The sequence below is a fragment of the Pezoporus flaviventris genome, unplaced genomic scaffold (genome assembly GCF_033815535.1).
Source record: "Pezoporus flaviventris isolate CSIRO_AGI_PZ_B2104156 unplaced genomic scaffold, CSIRO_AGI_Pfla_v1 ptg000054l, whole genome shotgun sequence".
Lineage (NCBI taxonomy): Eukaryota > Metazoa > Chordata > Aves > Psittaciformes > Psittacidae > Pezoporus > Pezoporus flaviventris.
The window spans coordinates 6258040-6276705 of NW_026892602.1; the positions used below are offsets into that span (position 1 = coordinate 6258040).

The 18666-nt window shown below is 43.2% G+C and overlaps 1 protein-coding gene across 7 annotated transcripts in view; it reads left to right on the forward strand.

Annotated features, from left to right (window-relative positions):
- Positions 1-18666, forward strand: part of ZNF423 (zinc finger protein 423) — a 235109-nt gene that overhangs the window by 22347 nt on the left and 194096 nt on the right. Inside the window, exon 1 of one of the 7 annotated variants that reach the window (XM_061469080.1) lies at positions 2722-2823. The exons of the other annotated variants lie outside the window; for them this stretch is intronic. Coding sequence (XP_061325064.1) covers positions 2820-2823 — 4 coding nt within the window. The 5' untranslated portion in view covers positions 2722-2819. Of the gene's footprint in view, positions 1-2721; positions 2824-18666 lie in introns of those variants that run through there. 7 annotated transcript variants of the gene reach the window in all.

An 18666-nucleotide genomic window follows, 5' to 3' on the forward strand; every position in this document is an offset into this window, starting at 1 on the left:
CCTTTTCTTGTCAAACACACAAATGTTAGATGTAATTAAATGAAAAATAACTTTTATGAAGAGCTAGGTAGGCATCCAGAAAGTGAAGGACTTCAGGATTAAGCTCATGGTAAAGTGTGAACGATGGAGCAATCACTGGGGCTTTTTTCTTTCTTTAGCAATGAATCTCTTCTTAGGTTGAGTTACTCTCTCAGCATTGTATTTTCTCAATGGCATCCTTCAGGCAGGACCTGCTTCTGTAAAGGAGCTATGTGTCCCCGGGGAGCAAATATCAGCCATGTGTCCTGTGGGTGGTGGCTGTTGGGGCACCTCACCCGTGGCCCAGAGATCCTGTGCTCCAGAAACCACCACAAGCAGGAGGTCAGCACCCACCACCGGGGAGCAGGCGAAGGTCTGTAAATGGTTATGTGCTGCCTTCTCCTCTGTGGGCGCTTAGGGAAAGCTGAAATCAGCCTAATGAGGGTGGGCAACCAGGAGCCACTTCTGGGAAGCAGTGGGAGGATCCAAGCTGGTAAACGATTTCAACAGGATAAACACATCACTTTCTATCAGTCTCTTCTCATTTGGGAGCAGGCCTGTCTTTTCTTCCCTCAATTAAGCTCAATTATGCGTAGAAAGACAAAATCCATGCATTTCCTCTTTAAAGTTACAGAATAAGAATTAGTTGAATAGGTAGGCTCTTATTTTTCCTGTCTGTCCTGTGGGACATTTTCAGAAAAACTTTAGTAATGTATGCATAAGCAGCTTTCCAACTCGCTGGTAAATGATTTTACTTTCTTAGCTCTCAATTTTTATTAGATTTGAATTTTTGTTCTCATTTCGGTGCATGAAAGTGCAAAAGGCTGCTTTGAAACTATACCCTTTTTGGCAAGTGTGAAATAAATGATACCCAACCCCTATTAGGTTAAAAATGAAATGATCTGTTGTACGTATGTGAATTGGACTCCAAGGTTTAGGAAATTGTAGAGTGGCAGGAGGTGATGGGGTAAATTGTTGGAGACTAATTCCATGCTCTGTATTTAAAATTCAGTATTTTGTGAGCATGTGGATCCTATAGCTTGATTGAAGCTGTACACTGTACTCTGTGAATGAAGAGTTAGAGTTAATAGCTGGGGTGAACCAAGATGTTTCAAGCTTCACTTTTTGCAACAGTCAAGTTGAAATTCTCCTAAATTACTGCAAGGGTTGCATGATATTTTTTCTTTCTTGTCACATTACAGTGATGTTGCCACCCTCCCTCCCAGTGGCGATGTTGAATCTTTCATAAGAGAAAGATCGTTATGTGTAATCAGGCAATTTAAACAAATGATCTCTTAGCTCAAGGAGACATACACTATAATATAAAGTTGCTGAAATGAAAAGCTGTTGCTCCAAACACATCATACTGTATTTTTGTGTTATTAAAAGCTCTCGTTTTGGATCAGAAAATGGCTCTGGCTGTCAGAAGTTTGGGGTTTTTTGCTGATCACTAACCTGTTGGCTGGTGCTTTGATGACAGCACAACAGTGACGGGGGTTAGGGAGTATTAATCTGTCTTATACCCAGTCGAAGTTTAAATGATGTTAACTAGCTTCCTTGGAATAATGAGATACTATAAGCCCAAACCCAGATATATGTCAGCACACTTAAGGGAAAAATCTGCAGCTAATGACACTTCAGAAGGTGTTACTACCTACAAGGCCAGTTGTGACTGGTTATTTCCAGGCAGTGCAGACACACGAGGCACGTGGAAGGTGATCCTTTGCTGCTGATGAAGTAAAGGGTTTATTTAAAAGGTATCACTTAAACTACAGATTTGGAAACACGATAGGTTGGTTTCTTTTCATGTACCTATTGTTTGAGGGGGAAAAACCCCAAAGTATGCCTTAAAAGTGTTTTCCATGGATAGTCTGTGGCCAACTTCAAGCTCATTCCTGCAGTCGTCTGCAGGACTGGCTGTGGTGGGACATCCAAGATGTGGGGAGGAAAGGGTGAGGCTGGAAAGGAGGAAGTGGGAGTGAGCTGATTTACCTCCTGCCACTCCTGGAGTTGCTTTTGAAATTCTCCCTTCCCCTCTTGGCCCTTTCAGAGTGCAGGTTACATTTCTGTGGTAGCCAGTGAACATTTGGGCTGTCCATCATTACCCTGGTGCCTCTTCTGTGATCTCGTTACTTCCATGTAAATAAGTGATGAGTCTGATTAGAAGAGAAGGCTTTGCTCCAAACTGCACTGACTCAAACAGCCCAGAAATAGACTTTTTAAATCTCCAAGTTCAGCAGAGTGGGTGGAAGTGTGGTATTTTAGGAGACTGATTTGTGATTTTGAACAGCATCTATCATATAAACACAGATAGGGGGTGGGGAATCAACCGTGTGTTAACTTATTTAAAATGCAAGCAATTTTATTTTATTATTTTTTTTTTAATGAATGACTGTAGGCCATTTTAACAGAGCAGGAGATTTCCTTTTTCCTCTCAAGGTTTAAAGAATCATAGCAAGCTTCAGCTCTTTCATGTGTTCTGCACTCTGGAAAGATGAACAGAAATGTCCAGACTTGAGCACAGTATCTGCTGCAGTTCCTGCCTCAACAGGAGCCACTTTTATTTGAAAGTCAGTTAGTAAGTCTGTCAAAAAAAAAAACCAAAACCCAGAAAACCCCAAACCTGACTTTTAAGTAAGACATAAGATGATATATAACATTAAATACCTTAAGTTCTCAAGCTTCATAGTCTTTCATATGTTGTAGCTGTTGGTGGGCAGAGAGGAGGCTGTTATCAGTGTGAGCAGTCAGAAATTCTGACATGTGCTGCCTTGGTGTCAGGCTGTCTGTTGAAGTGAGGAATGCGTAAGTGCAATATCGCTCATATTCCCAGTTTATCTGAAAAGATATGGAAAAGCCATATCCTGTTTCCCTCAATTTGAATCAAAGAAATGTTTCACTATTCTGCAAGGTGGAGAACTTCAGACCATGAGGGATGCCCAGGCTTACCCACCCACAGCCAGTGTGGTGAGTAAAGCCATGGCAGAGAGCTTACCCATGCGGTACCAGCACTAACAAGCGTTTGAAGAAGCCTCTGGAATGGCCTGTGGTGGCTGGTGCCAAAGGGCTGACACAGGAACAGCTTGAAGGTCAGGGGCAAGCTCAAGTCTTCCTGATGTAGTAGAATTGTGATGACTATAGCGTGTATTTAGAAGAAAGTTTGTGTCTGCTGCTTCCCAGACAGAGGCTATCACAAAACTTTGTCTTAACAAAAAAGAATGATTGACATTTTTAGACAAATTGCTTGCATGATGGAGGAGAAAGGATGTCTGTGCCTTCATTGATCACAGGCTTGGCTTTCTGATCAATAGAAAGTTTTACATACACTTGAGTGACGTTCAACTTAACAGCCCATCCTTGAAACCAGTCAGCACTAATACAAACTGATGGTTTCCCAGAACACTGCAGTGTCTGTAACTCATACAGAAGGAGGCTGGCAGTCGATCCCCTCTCTACCATATTGCTATTTAGACAGTTCATTTGTCAGTGTGACTCAGTTGTTTCTGTACAGATCTGAGCATAGCCAAAGCGTGCCTTCATCATGAGGCGTGAGTAATTGTGGGCCAGGCACAAAACAAGCTTTTATTTACTGAAGAAATTCCATAAGATTATGTAACTCTATCAGGAAATCAAGAGAACAACAGCAAAATCTCATTAACAGGGAAAAATACAAGTGTGGATAGGAAATACATTCAGATGTCTTAAAAATTTGTAGATGGACTTCTTTTTTGCTTACCCATTAGCTATGGATAAAATTTGCCTGGGAAAAAAAACATTAGTTCAGCTAAGCAACCCTGTTTGCCTCAACTGTAAATTAATTATCTGAACATTTTTTGTAGTGGTTAGGTTGGAAGGAAGTTCTTTGTTTTGAAAGGTAGGCTCTTTTGTGCATTTTTTCTGTCTGGCTTTGAGGAAGAGATCTGCAGATCATAAAAAGTCATATCAGAAACCAGTCAGACTTCGAGGACTTGTTTTACACATAGCAAACCTACTAGCACAGTTACAATTTGTCCATGTATGAATAACCTTGCATTTGAAGGTCTTTTCCGAACTAGTCGATTCTATTATTTGCATGTGGTTCTGGAATGGGAACTATTTTCTAAATATCATTTTATAATTCCTGTTACGGTACCTTGTATTTAAGGCAGTGGGGCTATTTTCATTCTTCTTTCAAGTCCTATTCATTTAGTCCACTGAAATTTAAATACAAAATGTAATGCAAGTTGTATTTCTTTAAGTAAACTTCTGTCAATGTGCAGGCTTGAACCATGTGTGGAAATCCCCACGCCCCATTTCCCAGACTTAGCAATACTTGTAGGAGACAGGACTTATGGCTTTGGCAGTCTTCCTCCCAACAGAAGACCTGAAATCAAAACAAGCAAGTAAGTATGACAAGGAAATGCTGCAGAACACAAAGCCCTGACAGGAGCACTTGTCAGAGAGGAGCAGACACAATATAATTTGCCTCCAAGTGAAGATGGTTTGAGCTAAGGTTATTCCCTGTGGCCTCTGCCCATAGGGTAGGGATTTTAATAGCTCTGGAGGCAGAAGCAGAAGGGGCTGGCAGCATTATGAAGAGGATAAGGGTGTTTGCTTGTGCCCTCTTTGTTTCTACAGATACTTTCCGAGTTGCTGGCTTGAGCATTGCATTTACTCTTAAATAGGGCCTTTCCTTTATGTATCGCAGCTACACATTTGGTTGGTTCATTCCCTCCTGGCTCCCAAACACTTATAAAAAACTTGCTGTAATGAGACTATCCTGATGCACTCACCTGACACCACTCCTGCGTTTCTGCATGGTGGCTAAAGAAGTGCATATCCCTCATAGCTGCTGCTGGTCTGCGCATTTACACAAGCATGCAGGCACCAGACATTTTCAGAAGGGACATGACTGTGCAGTAAACCCAGCCAAGAGCCTCCATGTTGCTCCTAGAGGAGAGGTTAGCTCAGGCTTGGGTTTAGTTTTGCTTTGGTTGCAAGATGCCTCAATATTCACTGTTGGCGGAGAGCAAGATAAGTACGTGTCCCTTCAGCATTTTATGAAACAAAGTAATGCAGATATCTATAAGTGAGACATGACATGAAGCGTACAGATAGTAAGTTTGGAATAGTTCTGGGAGTTAAGAATTTACATGTCTTTATTAATTATTAGATGTTATTAGTGAGTGACTAAGGAACTGGGAAGCTCTAAGCGTTCTTTTGAAGTAGTGTACCCAAATTAGGCTAAATAAATAAATAAATCTAAAAAAATGTTGGGGAATGTCTGCTCTAATGAATTTTCTAAATACACAAATCACACTTATTAAATCAGTGGATCTTTTAACTGTAAAAATATTAGTACTGTTACACTAGGGAAATCCATTCAGAATTATAAGATATTTGGAATCTCTTTTTATATTTCATTTCAGTGGAAAGGTTGTAAGTTTAATAGGAATAAAAAAAAAAAAGTAGGCTTTGGGATAAAGTTTTAAAAGCCAGCTTTCCCCTTTTCTTTGTGTGTGTGCCAATTTTCAGTAAGAACTGCGTTCCCCTTTTAGTCTTTTTAAAATAAACTACACATATAACAAGATGTTGAAACTTATTTATGGTATGTTAGCACTAAGGACAAGTTTTTAAGGGGTCATAAAAAATATTAGTTTCCACTTTATGGTGGCTGAGTTGCTTTTTCTGCAATTTAAATTTGACACTACGAAGGGATAGATGTGATGTATGTAATGTTCTGTCCGTCATTGTAATTTCTTTCACCTTAATGCAGCCAACAAAGCCTGTCTTTCTAGTAGGAAGAATCTCACCTGGAGAATTTCCCTTGACCTGTACTGTGAAATTCAGCAATAGGTACAGTAGTGTGACTGAAGTAGCTCTTCTTATGGCAAAGAAGGCAGCATAAGGTGCTACTTTCATTTACCCTTTTATCTCTATTTCAGTTTACAGTATTTATTTTATACCACTTGTGTGTTCCTTCATCAAAATATTTAGGGTTGTGTACAAATAAGACAGAGTTCCCCGTTAGTATTTAAGAAGCAGTACAGAAGAGTATATTGTTTTATTATTAAAATACAATTTATGAACCAGAAATGATCATAGATGCAAATTTATACTTTGCACATTTTTTTCCTTAATAAGAATATGTATATTTTCATCTGGGGAGAAAGCAGCATTAAAATGAACGAGCCTGGGGAGTATTGCCACACATACAGACACACACACTTGTACACTTGCATGCACAGAAAAGCCACAGTGAGCTGTGTGCTTGAGAAGCAAACTCCTTTGAGTGGCCCTTGAAAACCCATACTAGCTTGGGAAAGCTGAAGCCCTCCTTGTTCAGCCATCAAGGGACTGATCCCCTGCAGTGGGGATCCTGTGATGGTGGCAAAGTGGGTGTGCTGAGAGCCCACTGTATGTCTGCTTTTGGAACTCTGGGTCTTACTGGCTGGGACCAACATCTCAAGAGGAGAGGCAAGGGATAAATAACTCCACTCACCAGATGGGTTTTTCCAAGCCCTCATAGCTCTAATTAAAATGGGTGGTCAGGAAAAGCCTCCTCTCTTCCATTTCCAGTGCTACCTACACTGCAAACAGAGCTTACCAGTGAAAAAATGCCTGAGTTTGAGGGATTAGCAGTAAAAATCAATGTATTTTTTTAGACTGAGGTGTAGAAATGTGGTCAAATACTTTTTTTTTTTTTCTCTTTTTTTTTTTTCAACTGTGATTAATAGCTGTGGGTGCTGAATGGGGTATCTGTGGAGGGGAGTGTGATGATAAACAACATGTTTGGTGCCGCAGCTCTACTCGTACTGGAGCTCACTGCAGCAGGGACAAAGGCTTTAGGCATACCATAGTAAAACCTGCTTTGAAGAATTATGGAGTAAGAGACTTAACATGTGTAAGAGTAGAGTTGTTGTGTTCCTTACCATTTCAACAGGGACTCTCAAAGTAATTGCTGCTGTTTAAGTAGTTTTCTATTATTTTTATCACATTTGCAAATGTGGGTTTTTCATGGGCATTTAACTCTCTGCCTTGAACCTGAGTCTGAAAATTGTGTCCCCCGGCATCTGGGACAGCTCAGGTTAGAGGCTGACAACAGTATCATACCTGATCCATGTGAAATGGGAGATGTTGCCTCTGCTTCTGTTGGGTCTGGATGAAATTGGTAGTGGGAAAATTGCAGTGAAGTGGGACTTGGTTCACAGTGATGGTGAGATGAGCTGGAGGGTATGGTGTCCTGATGGCAGCTCCTTGCTTGAAGGAAAGGAAAAGGCTACTCACTGTTCATGGCAGAGGGTCTGGAGGGATGTGGCTGTTGGTCTGGCTATAGCAGGTGGGACAGTGAAGCTGTTTTTTTGTGAGTTTTTTTATTACAGATCTGTATTTGACCAGGTGGTTTTGACTAAGCAGAATGAAGAAGGGCAGTGCCCTTCTGCAATGGGGAATGGATAATGCGGAGTAGACTGAGGTACGGTGTGTTCAGTCTGCTGGTGCATGTAAATGTCTCTGTCTTTTACCAAAGCAAGAGGTAGTGTAAGGGGTTATGGCCTCAGTGCCAATGTGCAGGTCCTACTCATCTACTTCTGTTGTTCCCTGTTTGGTTTTATTAAAGTTTATGTAAATTAATTTCAGAATGTTCCCTTTTCTTTGTGTCATGAGTCCGTGTTAGATGTTAACCTTTCAGCCTCCTCATTAGATGGGCCAGCACATGAAAACTATTTTACTAGGTGTCCTGCTTAAAGAGAAACTTTAAGGCCCTAGGGTGAAAATGGTGCTCTATTTATTTATTTTATTTTCTTCTGGACCTGCATCCTCTGTGCAGAGCCCAGTGTTTTAACTTCATGGTGCTTTGGCTTCATTCTGAAACTTCATTTCATTGTAGCCATTTCTTTACTTTCAGGGAACAACAAAGGCCTTTCTGGCATCCCTTTGGCCTGTCACCATCCTGCCACCCCAGCTCTGCCATGTGCACCTTGTCCTGCCAACTGCAGCTCTTGGGTCTGCTGTCTTCCAATGCAGAGCCCAGTGTCCCATGTGTTTGTAAATACTGTGATACCTGAGGCTTGTGTACCTTCCCTCACCAGGAACCTGTGCTCAGAAAGGCATAGGGAGTAGCAGACCTTTCACTAGTACAACTTCTACACCCAGAGTTTGGAGGAAGGTGTAAGAGATTGCAAGTATTTGAGTAGCAGTTTAATCTTCTTACTTGGCGACCCACCAACTTTTCATGGGTCTCTTGCATCAGTGTCTTTGGGTAGCGTCAACCTGGTTTTGCATTTAGATCACTTCACAGCTTGCAAATTTGACTCATGGAAAATCCTGGCCATGAATTGTACGTGTGTTAATTCCCCCTTTCTCTACTTGTTCTTGTTTCAGTTTGTTAGGGTTTCAACACGTACGCGTTTCTGTCATCCAGCAGCATTCCAGATGGAGCAAGAACATTTAAACTCTTGGTTGCTGAAGTAAAATACATGATTTTATGAGCAACATGAGGAATGCCAGATTCACCTGTTTTGCTTCATTTGAGCTTTAAAGCACCTGTTTACTTGTAGTAGATCTATTTTTGAAAGAAGGTGCAGACATTATGGTGACAGTTGCCTTAGGAATGCATATAATAATGCAGGGAGGAGTGCACCCACAGGGAGCTGGTGCTTGTCATCCCCTATCCCTGTCCGCAGGAGCTGGTCACCTTGCAGCCCATGTCCTTGTGCATCTCCACTTCCCTCACCTCCTCATTTCTCTCTTCTTCGTGCCTGTGCTCTTGTCCTACCAGAGTTGGAGTGGTGTGGGCTGGGGCTCAGCCTGGCCAGATCAGGTAAGGGTAGGAATCCTTGGTGCTCCCAACCACTTCCAGTGGAGCTTATTGCAGATGATATATCTGGAGCTGCAGCACATCAGTGGGAGCTCTGCCAGGTGGGATGTGTCGCTTGGGCTGGGTGGTGTATACCCTAGCAGTCTCATGTCCAGGCAAGCTCCAGGCAGAAAATGCAGAAAGATCCCCAAACCCCAGTCCCCTTCCTGCATTTCTGAGGTGGAAGCAATAGTTGGAAACCAACAATATTGAAAGAGGTTTTTTATTTGTCCAAAAAAGGCAAGAGGAGGGTGAGGAGGCACAAGAGATGGGTTCCCTGTACTGGGGATACAGGAAGGTGGCACAGCCTGCCACAAGGCATAGTGGGACTAGCACACACCCAGCAATGGTGACTGTTTCCATGTGACAGATCAGTGGTTATGGTGCTTCATGGTGAAACCAGGGGAACGGAGACCTGGATGTTCCCAGTGCCAGCCATGGTTGGGACGGTTTTGCACCAGCATGCTGGGAAAATGTGGTTCTTACGCTGAGCTGAAGTGCTGCTGCAGCGGGTCTGGTGCGTAGCACAGAGCAGGGACTCTGCAGCCAGGTATCTCTTCCATGGCAATCTCTAAATACCTGAACACTTCACAGCTTAAATACTATGTATTGCAATTAAAAGGAAAAAACGAAAACCAACCCAAACCCCAATACCCTGCCCTCTGGGGTTTAACCTTCAATGGCAAGCTGTAAGAAACATCAGCAAGAATATTGATCCCAAATCTGTATTGTAAAGTGTGGAAATAGGGTGTCTGCAGGCCAAGTTTTACGAACTATAAGCTTCAGGTATTGCATGTATAAGATGTTGATCTTGCGAGCAAGCTGAAGCATTGACTACTTTTTATTACGCTATACACTTGTATTTATTTACATAACAGATTATGATGGGAAATATCCCTCTCCAGTGCAGTCTGTGAATTAGAAACACAGGAACTAAATATGAGCACTGGGAATAAATATGCTCTGGCCTGTGAGTCAGGTGTGTGGTCCATGGGAAGGGCTGTGATTAGCCGCTACACATCCTATGGTCTTCCTTGTCTTACAGAGATGAGGGTTTTATTTACAACACCCCCTTTCTTTCCCTTGTTGCAGTTACATTAAGTTTTGCTGTAGTGTGTGAAGAGGCAGGCCTGTTAGCTGTGCACAGACTTACGGCGCGAGTTTAAGCTAATGGATACTTATCAAGCAGGCTGTATTTGGTGATCGTCCATCATTTGCTCATTAAACAGTGTATCTAAGTGATTCTCATTTCCTCCCTGCCATGTCTGGAAAGGAGGAAACTAGACACATTACGGTGGAATATTAATGTCCTGGAGGATTTAGCCACCCATAATTAGATCTCCTTTGCATAAACCTGCTAGTGCTACCTTATTTTGTTGTTTGTCTTGTTCTTCTTAATCACCTTCACATCATCTTCTGTTCCTAACGATCTTTGTCAGTTTTTCTTTGTAATTCTGTCCTATTTGTCTCATCCATCTTCCCTTTTTATTTTTTTGTCTTTTTTTTTCCCTTTTTTTCTTTTCTCCTTCATGGTTTGTTTTTTTTTTTTTTTTTTCTCCTTTTTTCCCTGACCTAGAGAGCACAGCAGCCTGGGTTTCCCTACTCCTCCCTCCTTCACACAAAAAGGCTGACTTTGCCAGCAAAACCTACAGTCTCTGCCAAGCCCTGTTACTGACTTGGGAGAAAAGCAGCTAGAGAACTTGTGCAAATTCAGGCTCTAAACTAGATAAATAAACCATGTCAGTACACCCTCTTGTCTTATGCCCTGTCCTGCTAGTCCATGAAAGGACTAATATAATGGTCCTATGTAAGGTGGAAAAATCCCTCCTGGCTGAGGGCCACCAATGGCTGAATGGGCCATGCACTGTGGAGAAAACGAGGTGGCTCTGGAGCAGTGAGTGATTGTGCTGGAGACCATGCACAGTTCCCATGGGGAATCCCAGGTTAGGGCATGGGTGAGGAATACACTGTCACCTCTCTGGGTATGCCTTGGTGTCCCAGTGCTCCTTTCCACCAGCCACCGGGGAGAAAATCGGCAAAGCATTGCCAAAGCTAAATGGAAATGATCACGCAAACAAGCAAATATCTAGTAAACATGGGGAGAGCTGGCAGGAATTGTCTTGCAAACCTGATTTTCCAAGGGAGTAAGTCAGCTCAAATGGCTGGTGTAAAGCACCCCTGGCTGCTTCCACCAGGTATCTTTTTGCTCCACTGAATGCTGGTATGGAGGCACCAAGGGATTTCGCTTTCCTTTTATGTGCAAGGTACGGTAAATGCATCAGGATGCACTCTCAATACTCTCACCTATTCTCAATACACTAGTGAAGCCCCACACAACTTCCAGTTGTGCTGCTGAATGTGCAGGTTTTCCTCTGCACGCTGTTCGGAGGAAGCCCCAGCCTGCTGACAAAGATGCGCAATGGTTCCTTGTGTGTTCCTTGTGGGCAGCATGCCTGGGCTCAGGGCTTGCTCTGCACCCTGCTGTGCTCTGGGCAGTGGGATGCAGCTCTGCCACAATGGTGCTTCATTTAAAACCAAATGTGACCATTTTTCACACTGTTATTTCCTTGCAGACTTCTGCCTCACTGGTATGAGGAAGTGGAGGATCTAATGGGGAACATATGTATGTCAGGATGATGGAGCTAGGTTTTTTTTCAGTGATGTCCAGTGATAGGACAAGGGGCAATGGGTGTAAACTGGAGCATAGGAGGTTCCATGTGAACATCAGGAAAAATTTCTTTACTGTGAGAGTGACAGATCACTGGAACAGGTTGCCCAGGGGGGTTGTGGAGTCTCCTACGTTGGAGATATTCAAGGCCCGCCTGGACAAGTTCCTGTGTGATGTACTGTAGGTTACCCTGCTCTTGCAGGAGGGTTGGACTAGATGATCTTTGGAGGTCCCTTCCAACCCTTAGGATTCTGTGATAAGCAAGAGAGAGGGAGAGCCCTGCACCAAGCTGGGAGGTGATCTGAACAGATGGGGTTACCTGCCTTTTGCTCAGAGTAGCCATTCCCAACCTATTTTCTTTATTTGCTGTATGCCATTGCTGGTTGTGGTAGCAGCTCCTGGTGCCATGCAGGACTGAACTTCTCTGGGTGAGATCAGAGGTATTCTCCTCCTTTTTCAGTCTGAGGAGCAAGCCTATCCTCCCCTCTCCAAAGGACAAACTCCAGATGTGCATGGAAAATACCAGGCTGTTTAAAGAATTCAGATTGTTAAGATCCTTTGTGCTCCTGCCATGCCAAGCAGCTGGAAACTGGCTAATTTACAGTCCTCAGTCTAAAAAGTTTTGAGCATCCTCAGTTCCCTTTGACTTTGTGGAAATGGAAGCTGCTCTGCATTTTGCAGGATTAAGAGCACTGTATCAGATCCCAGGCTGCAGGAGCTGTGGGATGAGTTGCTGTGGACGAATGGCAGTTGGGTGGCGTAATTCTGTGTCCTAGGCTGATTCAGGAGAATGTAATTTCATGTGATGGGAGAGATGGAGCAAAGGCTGGGTAGGACAGCACAGAGATGTGTGTCTGAAAAGCAGCAAAGAAGCTTGAAAACTACAGAAGATCACAGAGCTCTTGCTTCTGAGTATCTACAGTGAGGTCAGGGAAAATGCACAATTACTGTGTGACTGGCTTACTATGCAGATTGGTGCTGAAGTATTTCTCCAGAGGGAAAGCTGTGGTTCTTGATATGTACATTGCAGCTAATACGCAGCCATAGGTGAGATTTCTCCAGGTTTATCTGAGAGTGTTCTGTCATCAACAAAATCTGACAAAATCCTCCAAACTAAAAAGTGGCACCAGCATTTTCTGCACTCAAGCTATTTTGTACTTGTTTTCAAAGGCTGGCCCTGGTCCTGAATGCAGCTCTTGGTAACAGTCCCGATTCAGGAGAATTCCCCTGTCAGCGGGGGCGCTTGCTTGTGACCCAATGTATTTTGCAGCAGTTTCTCAAACTGTCACAGTTCCTGACATTTTAGTTAGCATACTGTGGAGTTTTTGTATTTTGCAAAGCATTAAACTGGTCCTTGTGGTCCTTGAAGCCTGTGTGATAGGGTAAGGGAGCATACACATGCCATCTGAATTACTGAGGGGCTGTTGCTCACTTGTAAAGCTTGATTGCATCTAGAAATCAACATTTGGTTCAGACGCATCTTACTTTGATAAGGTTAACTTCTTCCCTGGGAGTGATAAAGTGTTAAATAAGCACTGTGACTGTGAATAGAGTTCAGGTAATGGTAGTCCCATAAATAGATGCTCTGACTCTTAGAAGAATGGCTGCTGAATCTCTTCAGAAGTATCTCTGATCACAAACAACTGAAATCTTGGAGTCTGCAGCACCTGTGACTTAGCAATTAAATAGTTATCCTTGGAGAACACCTGAGACGAGTGGGGAAAATGCAAATATTTAGTGCATGGGAGTGCTGCACTGTGATGCTGCCGTTGGCCATGGTTCCTCCCCATGTTGGCCCTGTTCTTGCTCTGGCTCTTGCATTTGGGATCCCACAATCAGTTGGAGCAGAACAGAGGTCTTCTCCAGGCATGACAGCAGTGAGTCTTCCTGTGCTGGGACAGAGCAGGGAGTGAAAGCAAACATGAGTGCCCCTGCTGCCAATGATGTCCTCCCTGCACCAGGCCATGGGTGGGCAGTGTATGAAGTTAATGCTCTTCTGAGTTGATTAACAATAAGTTTTTCTATGCTGCCAGATCAAGGCTATTTTCAAGTCAAACCCAGTCTTCCTGAAGTGTTCCAGCTTCACAGATGCCCCAAAATTTTAACAGAGGCATATCTGTTGTAGCAGGCATGCTGTTGAGTGAGTTTCTTGTAGGTAGCTCATAACTATCACCCAGAAGGAGGCAGCTACATGAGTGTAGCTTTTTATTTCCAGTATTTTATTTCTGTATGTCAGCTAATACTATGAATCATTTACAAAAGAGAAGACAAAAAGTTAATGCCTTAAAAATAGAAATACAGTGCTGTGAATGTTGATATCAAGGGTCAGTACTTGACTTGGAAACTGTTTTCTTGCCCATCTCTTTTTCTAATCAACTGTGTAGTGAATTTGGCACTGGGAGAGATGTGTACCCTCTCTGTTGGTGTGGTGTGTTGCACCTTGGGTGTCATTCTGTTGATCACACATAGAGCAGAGTGGGACTGAACTTCTGTCCTCTTCCCATATTGTCTCTCTGTTACTGAAGGAGAAAAATACGTTTTCCAAAGCATTTGAAAATGATCCTTTGGATGGAGAGAGCAGACAGAGACAAGAGTAATAGTGTAATTGCACAACAGCTTCTATGGTTCAAACCATGGCTTAATGTGCAGGCACACAACAGAATGTGGGAGGAGATCAGGTGAGTTTATGAAGGAAAATGGGAAGTGTCCATTGAAAACATGTTAAGTACCCTTGTGAACATTCTGCCCAAAGCTTAACATCAATGATTTTGAATGTCTTAATTTGCAATGAAATGAAAATGCCTCTGAAACTTCAGGAAATGCTGAGCATTCACCATTATGTCACCAGGACTCCTGTAATGTGGTTAGTGTTGATACAAGATCTTTAGTTGCTTTATAAAATCTTGTCTCTCCATCTTAAGCTGTGCTTGCTGCTTCCTGCGGTATTCCCAAGCTGCAGAGTATTTCAGGTGCATGGGTGGCTTCTGCCCATGCTAAACATCAGCAGCGTCAGCTTGTGAGTCCACATGTTCAGGGTGGTTAAGTAGTATGGATTCAAGTGTCTGGCCCTTGACTTCAGTAGGTATGACTGTGGCTGGTGTGTCTCAGAAAACATATTTTCCTGGTAATGAAACAGGAATTATTTTACTGTGCAATTTATTTTGGAAATGATTGTGTTGAATACTTTTGTCTTGGGTTCAGCAGTAGCAGTCGTTTTTCTTCTTCTTGGTAGCTGGTGCAGTGCTGTGTTTTTGACTTTCAGCCTGGGAACAACGCTGATAACACCAATGTTTTTAGTTGTTGCTCAGTAATGTTTACTCTGACCAAGGACTTTCTGAGTCTCATGCTCTGCCAGGGAGGAGGGGAAGCCGGGAGGAAACAGAGACAGGACACTTGTCCCAAACTAGCCAAAGGGGTATTCAATACCACAGCATGTCATGCCCAGTATATAAACTGGGGAGAGTCACCTGGGAGGCTCAGATCGCTGCTTGGGTTGGGCTGGGTATTGGTCGGTGGGTGGTGAGCAAGTGTATTGTCCAACACTTTATTTTTTTTTCCCCTTCCTCTTCCCTTTCCTCTCTTCCTTCTCCTTCCGTTTCCTCTTCCTCTCCATTTTATATTCTCTCCCCTTGTTATTTCCTTTCTAATTATTATTATTATTATTAGTTTTGTATTATACTTAGTTATTGGATTGTTCTTATCTCAACCCTTGGGGTGTACATTCTTTTGATTCTTCTATCTGTCCTGCTGGGAGCGAGGGGTAAAGCAGGGAGTGAGAGTGGGTCTGAGTTACTGGCTGGGATGAAACCATGGCAGCTTCGTACCTTTTCACTGGCATTTTTTCCCATTACTGTTACTTCCATAATAGCATCCACAAAGTGGGAGTTAATGCACACTAGTCACCTGCGTCAATCTAGGTCAAGGAATGATGAGAAAAATATTAAGAAGAGAAAACTTTTAACTGAAAAATCAACTTAAGTGAATTTCTCCCTGGCTAATATTATGGACTAAGGCTTTGTTTGACTCAGTTCTCAGCAGTGAGAGCTGGAAATTCCTTCACAGCCATAGCAGCTGAATCTGTTTTGGATCCACTCTGCCCTCCTAGGGAGGCTTGGCCAAGCCCTGAGGCAGCTTCTATGGTGTCTGTCCCCCAATGGGGGTCTGCAGGACTCCTCCCCTCCATGCACAGTGTCATGTTGCTCCATCTCTGACCTGCCCAGGAAAGGTGCTACTTGCCTATGAGTCCAGCAACAGCTGTGTGCCGCTGAGGGCAAATTTTAGTTGCAACTACTTGGGTGTCAAAGTTGAGTTTGGGGGGAAGAAACTGATTGTCTTTCCCTCTGACACCTGTCTTCTGTTCATTGCTGAAGATGAGGTAAAGCCAGCAGTGACAACACTTCAAATGCGGGCTCCTTAAATAACAATTTATATCCTGAAGATTAAGGTGACCACAGAGGAACCTCTTAGCTCTTGGTTTTATACCCATTATGGAGAGGGAACAGAAGCACAGTGAAAATGTTTCCCTTCAACACTTTGTGCCTAATCACCTATTTTTTTTGCCTCAGCCTCACAGACACCCTTCCCCTCTAAACCTACAGGGCTCTTTAATTACACTGGTGCATAGACCCAATCTTTCTTTGTTGGATGTGTCATGCTTTTGCCCTTTGTTTCTCTGTGCCTGCTGCCTAGCTGTCATGGCTTAAGCCCAATCAGCCACGCAGCTCTTGCTCACTCTGTCCCCTTCCTCCCCCCACTCCCAGAGGGATGGGGAGGAGAATCAAAAGGTTGTAACTCCCACAGGTTGAGATAAGAGCAGTCCAGTAACTAAGGTATAACACAAACCACTGCTGCTACAACCAATAATAATAATGATAAGGGAAATAACAAGGGAAGAGAATACAACCAATCACCACCCGCTGACTGATACCCAGCCCAACCTGAGCAGTGATCTAGCACTTCTGGGTAACTGCCCCCAGTTTACATCCTGGGCATGACGTGCTGTGGTATGGAATACCTCTTTGGTCAGTTTGGATCAGGTCTTCTGTCTCTGCTTCCTCCCAGCTTCCCCTCCTCCCTGGCAGAACATGAGACTCAGAAAGTCCTTGGTCAGACTAAACATTACTGAGCATTACTAAACATATTGAACATTACTGAAAACATCAGTGTTATCAGCACTATTCCCAGGCCAAAAGTCAAAACTACAGCACTGCACCAGCTGTAGAGGAGCTGTAATAAGGAGAAAAATGACTGCTACTGCTGAACGCAGGGCACTAGCTTAGTGGGTGAATGGGCAGGCAGGTGAGGATCGGCTGCTTGAGTCAGGGCTGCCGACTGGGCGTCACTGTGGCTATGCTACTCCATAAACTCACCTAACACCAGTCCTGAGAAGTGCCAGCCTGGCCTTGTCCAGTGGTCATGTCCTGCCTGGACATGTTTCAGTACCCCCCACCAGCACTGTGGTGAGCAGTGTGGGGTACTGGCTCCCTTCTGGCAGTGCCCCTACCCTGTACTCGCTGTCCAAGGGGACAACTTCTTATGCTGTCCTGCTGCCCAAGAGGAACAGCAGCCCAATACAGCTGTAGGACCAGACTCAGCTGTTACTTTTTGTTATAGTGGATCCTATGAAAGATGGCGGTTGCTTAGAAAATGTATAAAGGAAAAAGAAAAAAGGGAAATAAGGGTGTATGTGAGCCGCAGCTGCAGGGAGATGTGTCTTTGCCTAAGCTCAGGAGGCTCCATCCCACCGGTCTCCTCCTTACATGGAGGTGCAGTACTGTCATCTGTGTGGTGGGTCAGTGCAAATAAAGCAGAGGACTGAAACCATGAGTGCAACAATAGAAAGGAATTTAAGTGTTGTCATCTTCACATGCATATTCTCTGTCCCCCTTTCAGTCATTAGGGAGCAAAGCAAATTAATGCCAACAGAGGGCTGACTCAAACCTTTGCCCTCATTTAAGGGATCCCAAAAACTATAGGTTTGTTACGTGCTGGAGCCAGCTGCCCTACAGCAGCTTAAGGACTAGAGCAGTCTCCAGTGTTTAACCAGCACGAAAAGCTGTGTGTTCTAAAACTGGCAAGGACCAGTGCTGATCCCATATACTTCTATTGACTAGGACTGAATTTATTGCAATTAAGTATTTTTAGCAGACTGATTTTCCAAGATAAAATATAAAGAAACAAAAAATACTCAGCACAAAGGCAGTAATATAAAAAACTGTCCAAGCAAGACAACAAAATAACAGTCAAGAATAAAGTAAAATTGAAACATTCCATTTATCTATTTTGAGTAAGGTACATAAATTGCTTATTTACTTTTGGAGCAGAAACCTCCGAGATATATGTAGATTTTGATGCTGAAACAAGAGATACTTTGTGTGAGAGTGAAACTGTATTTAGGATAACTAAGTCCAGAGTTTTCCTGTTAAGAGATGGGTCAAAATGTGGACAAGATGGTGGTTTGCAGAAGACAAAATGGTAGGTGAGTCCTGAGGAGAAAGTATGTGTGAGCCAAGCCTGCTCTGCAAGTCAGGGAGTAGTACCAGTAACAGCTTCAGTAAGGTCCTAGCTCTGTGCCTGTTTTTTCTGTCATTCTGAAACTGAATATTATGTGGCACGACCTTTATGCTAACATAGGCTTTCTGCAAGGAGTATAACGATGTCTCAAGTATGATTTTTTAAAAGAAGGGGCCAAATTCTGTGTTTCTCCATTAGTAAACTTGCAGACTAACAGGGCCAGAGGTGTGCCCTTCTGTGGAGTAAGGATCTGTTTGAGGTATGAACATAAAATCCAAATTTGACAAGGCACTGCCTATGTAAATTATCTTTTCTGTTCCTAATGCAACATGATGTCAGCATTGACATCAGCTTGATAGGTGAGCTTATAGAATGCCTTAAGTCATTAAAAGAAAGGGGAGGAAAGCATAAAAATCAAGAATCTTGTGACAGAAGTGTAAATATCAGTGTAAGTAATCACTGGAGCAGGTTCGAGGGCGTGGGCATAGGGGTTGCATACGGTCAGCAGTGGCTGTGCTTATATAGTTTGGATTCCAGTTGCAGAATTATGTAGAATTTGTATTTGAACCCAGCATAATTTAGATAAAAGGGTTAGAGATTGTTCAGTGCATGGGGTAAATACTTTTCATCA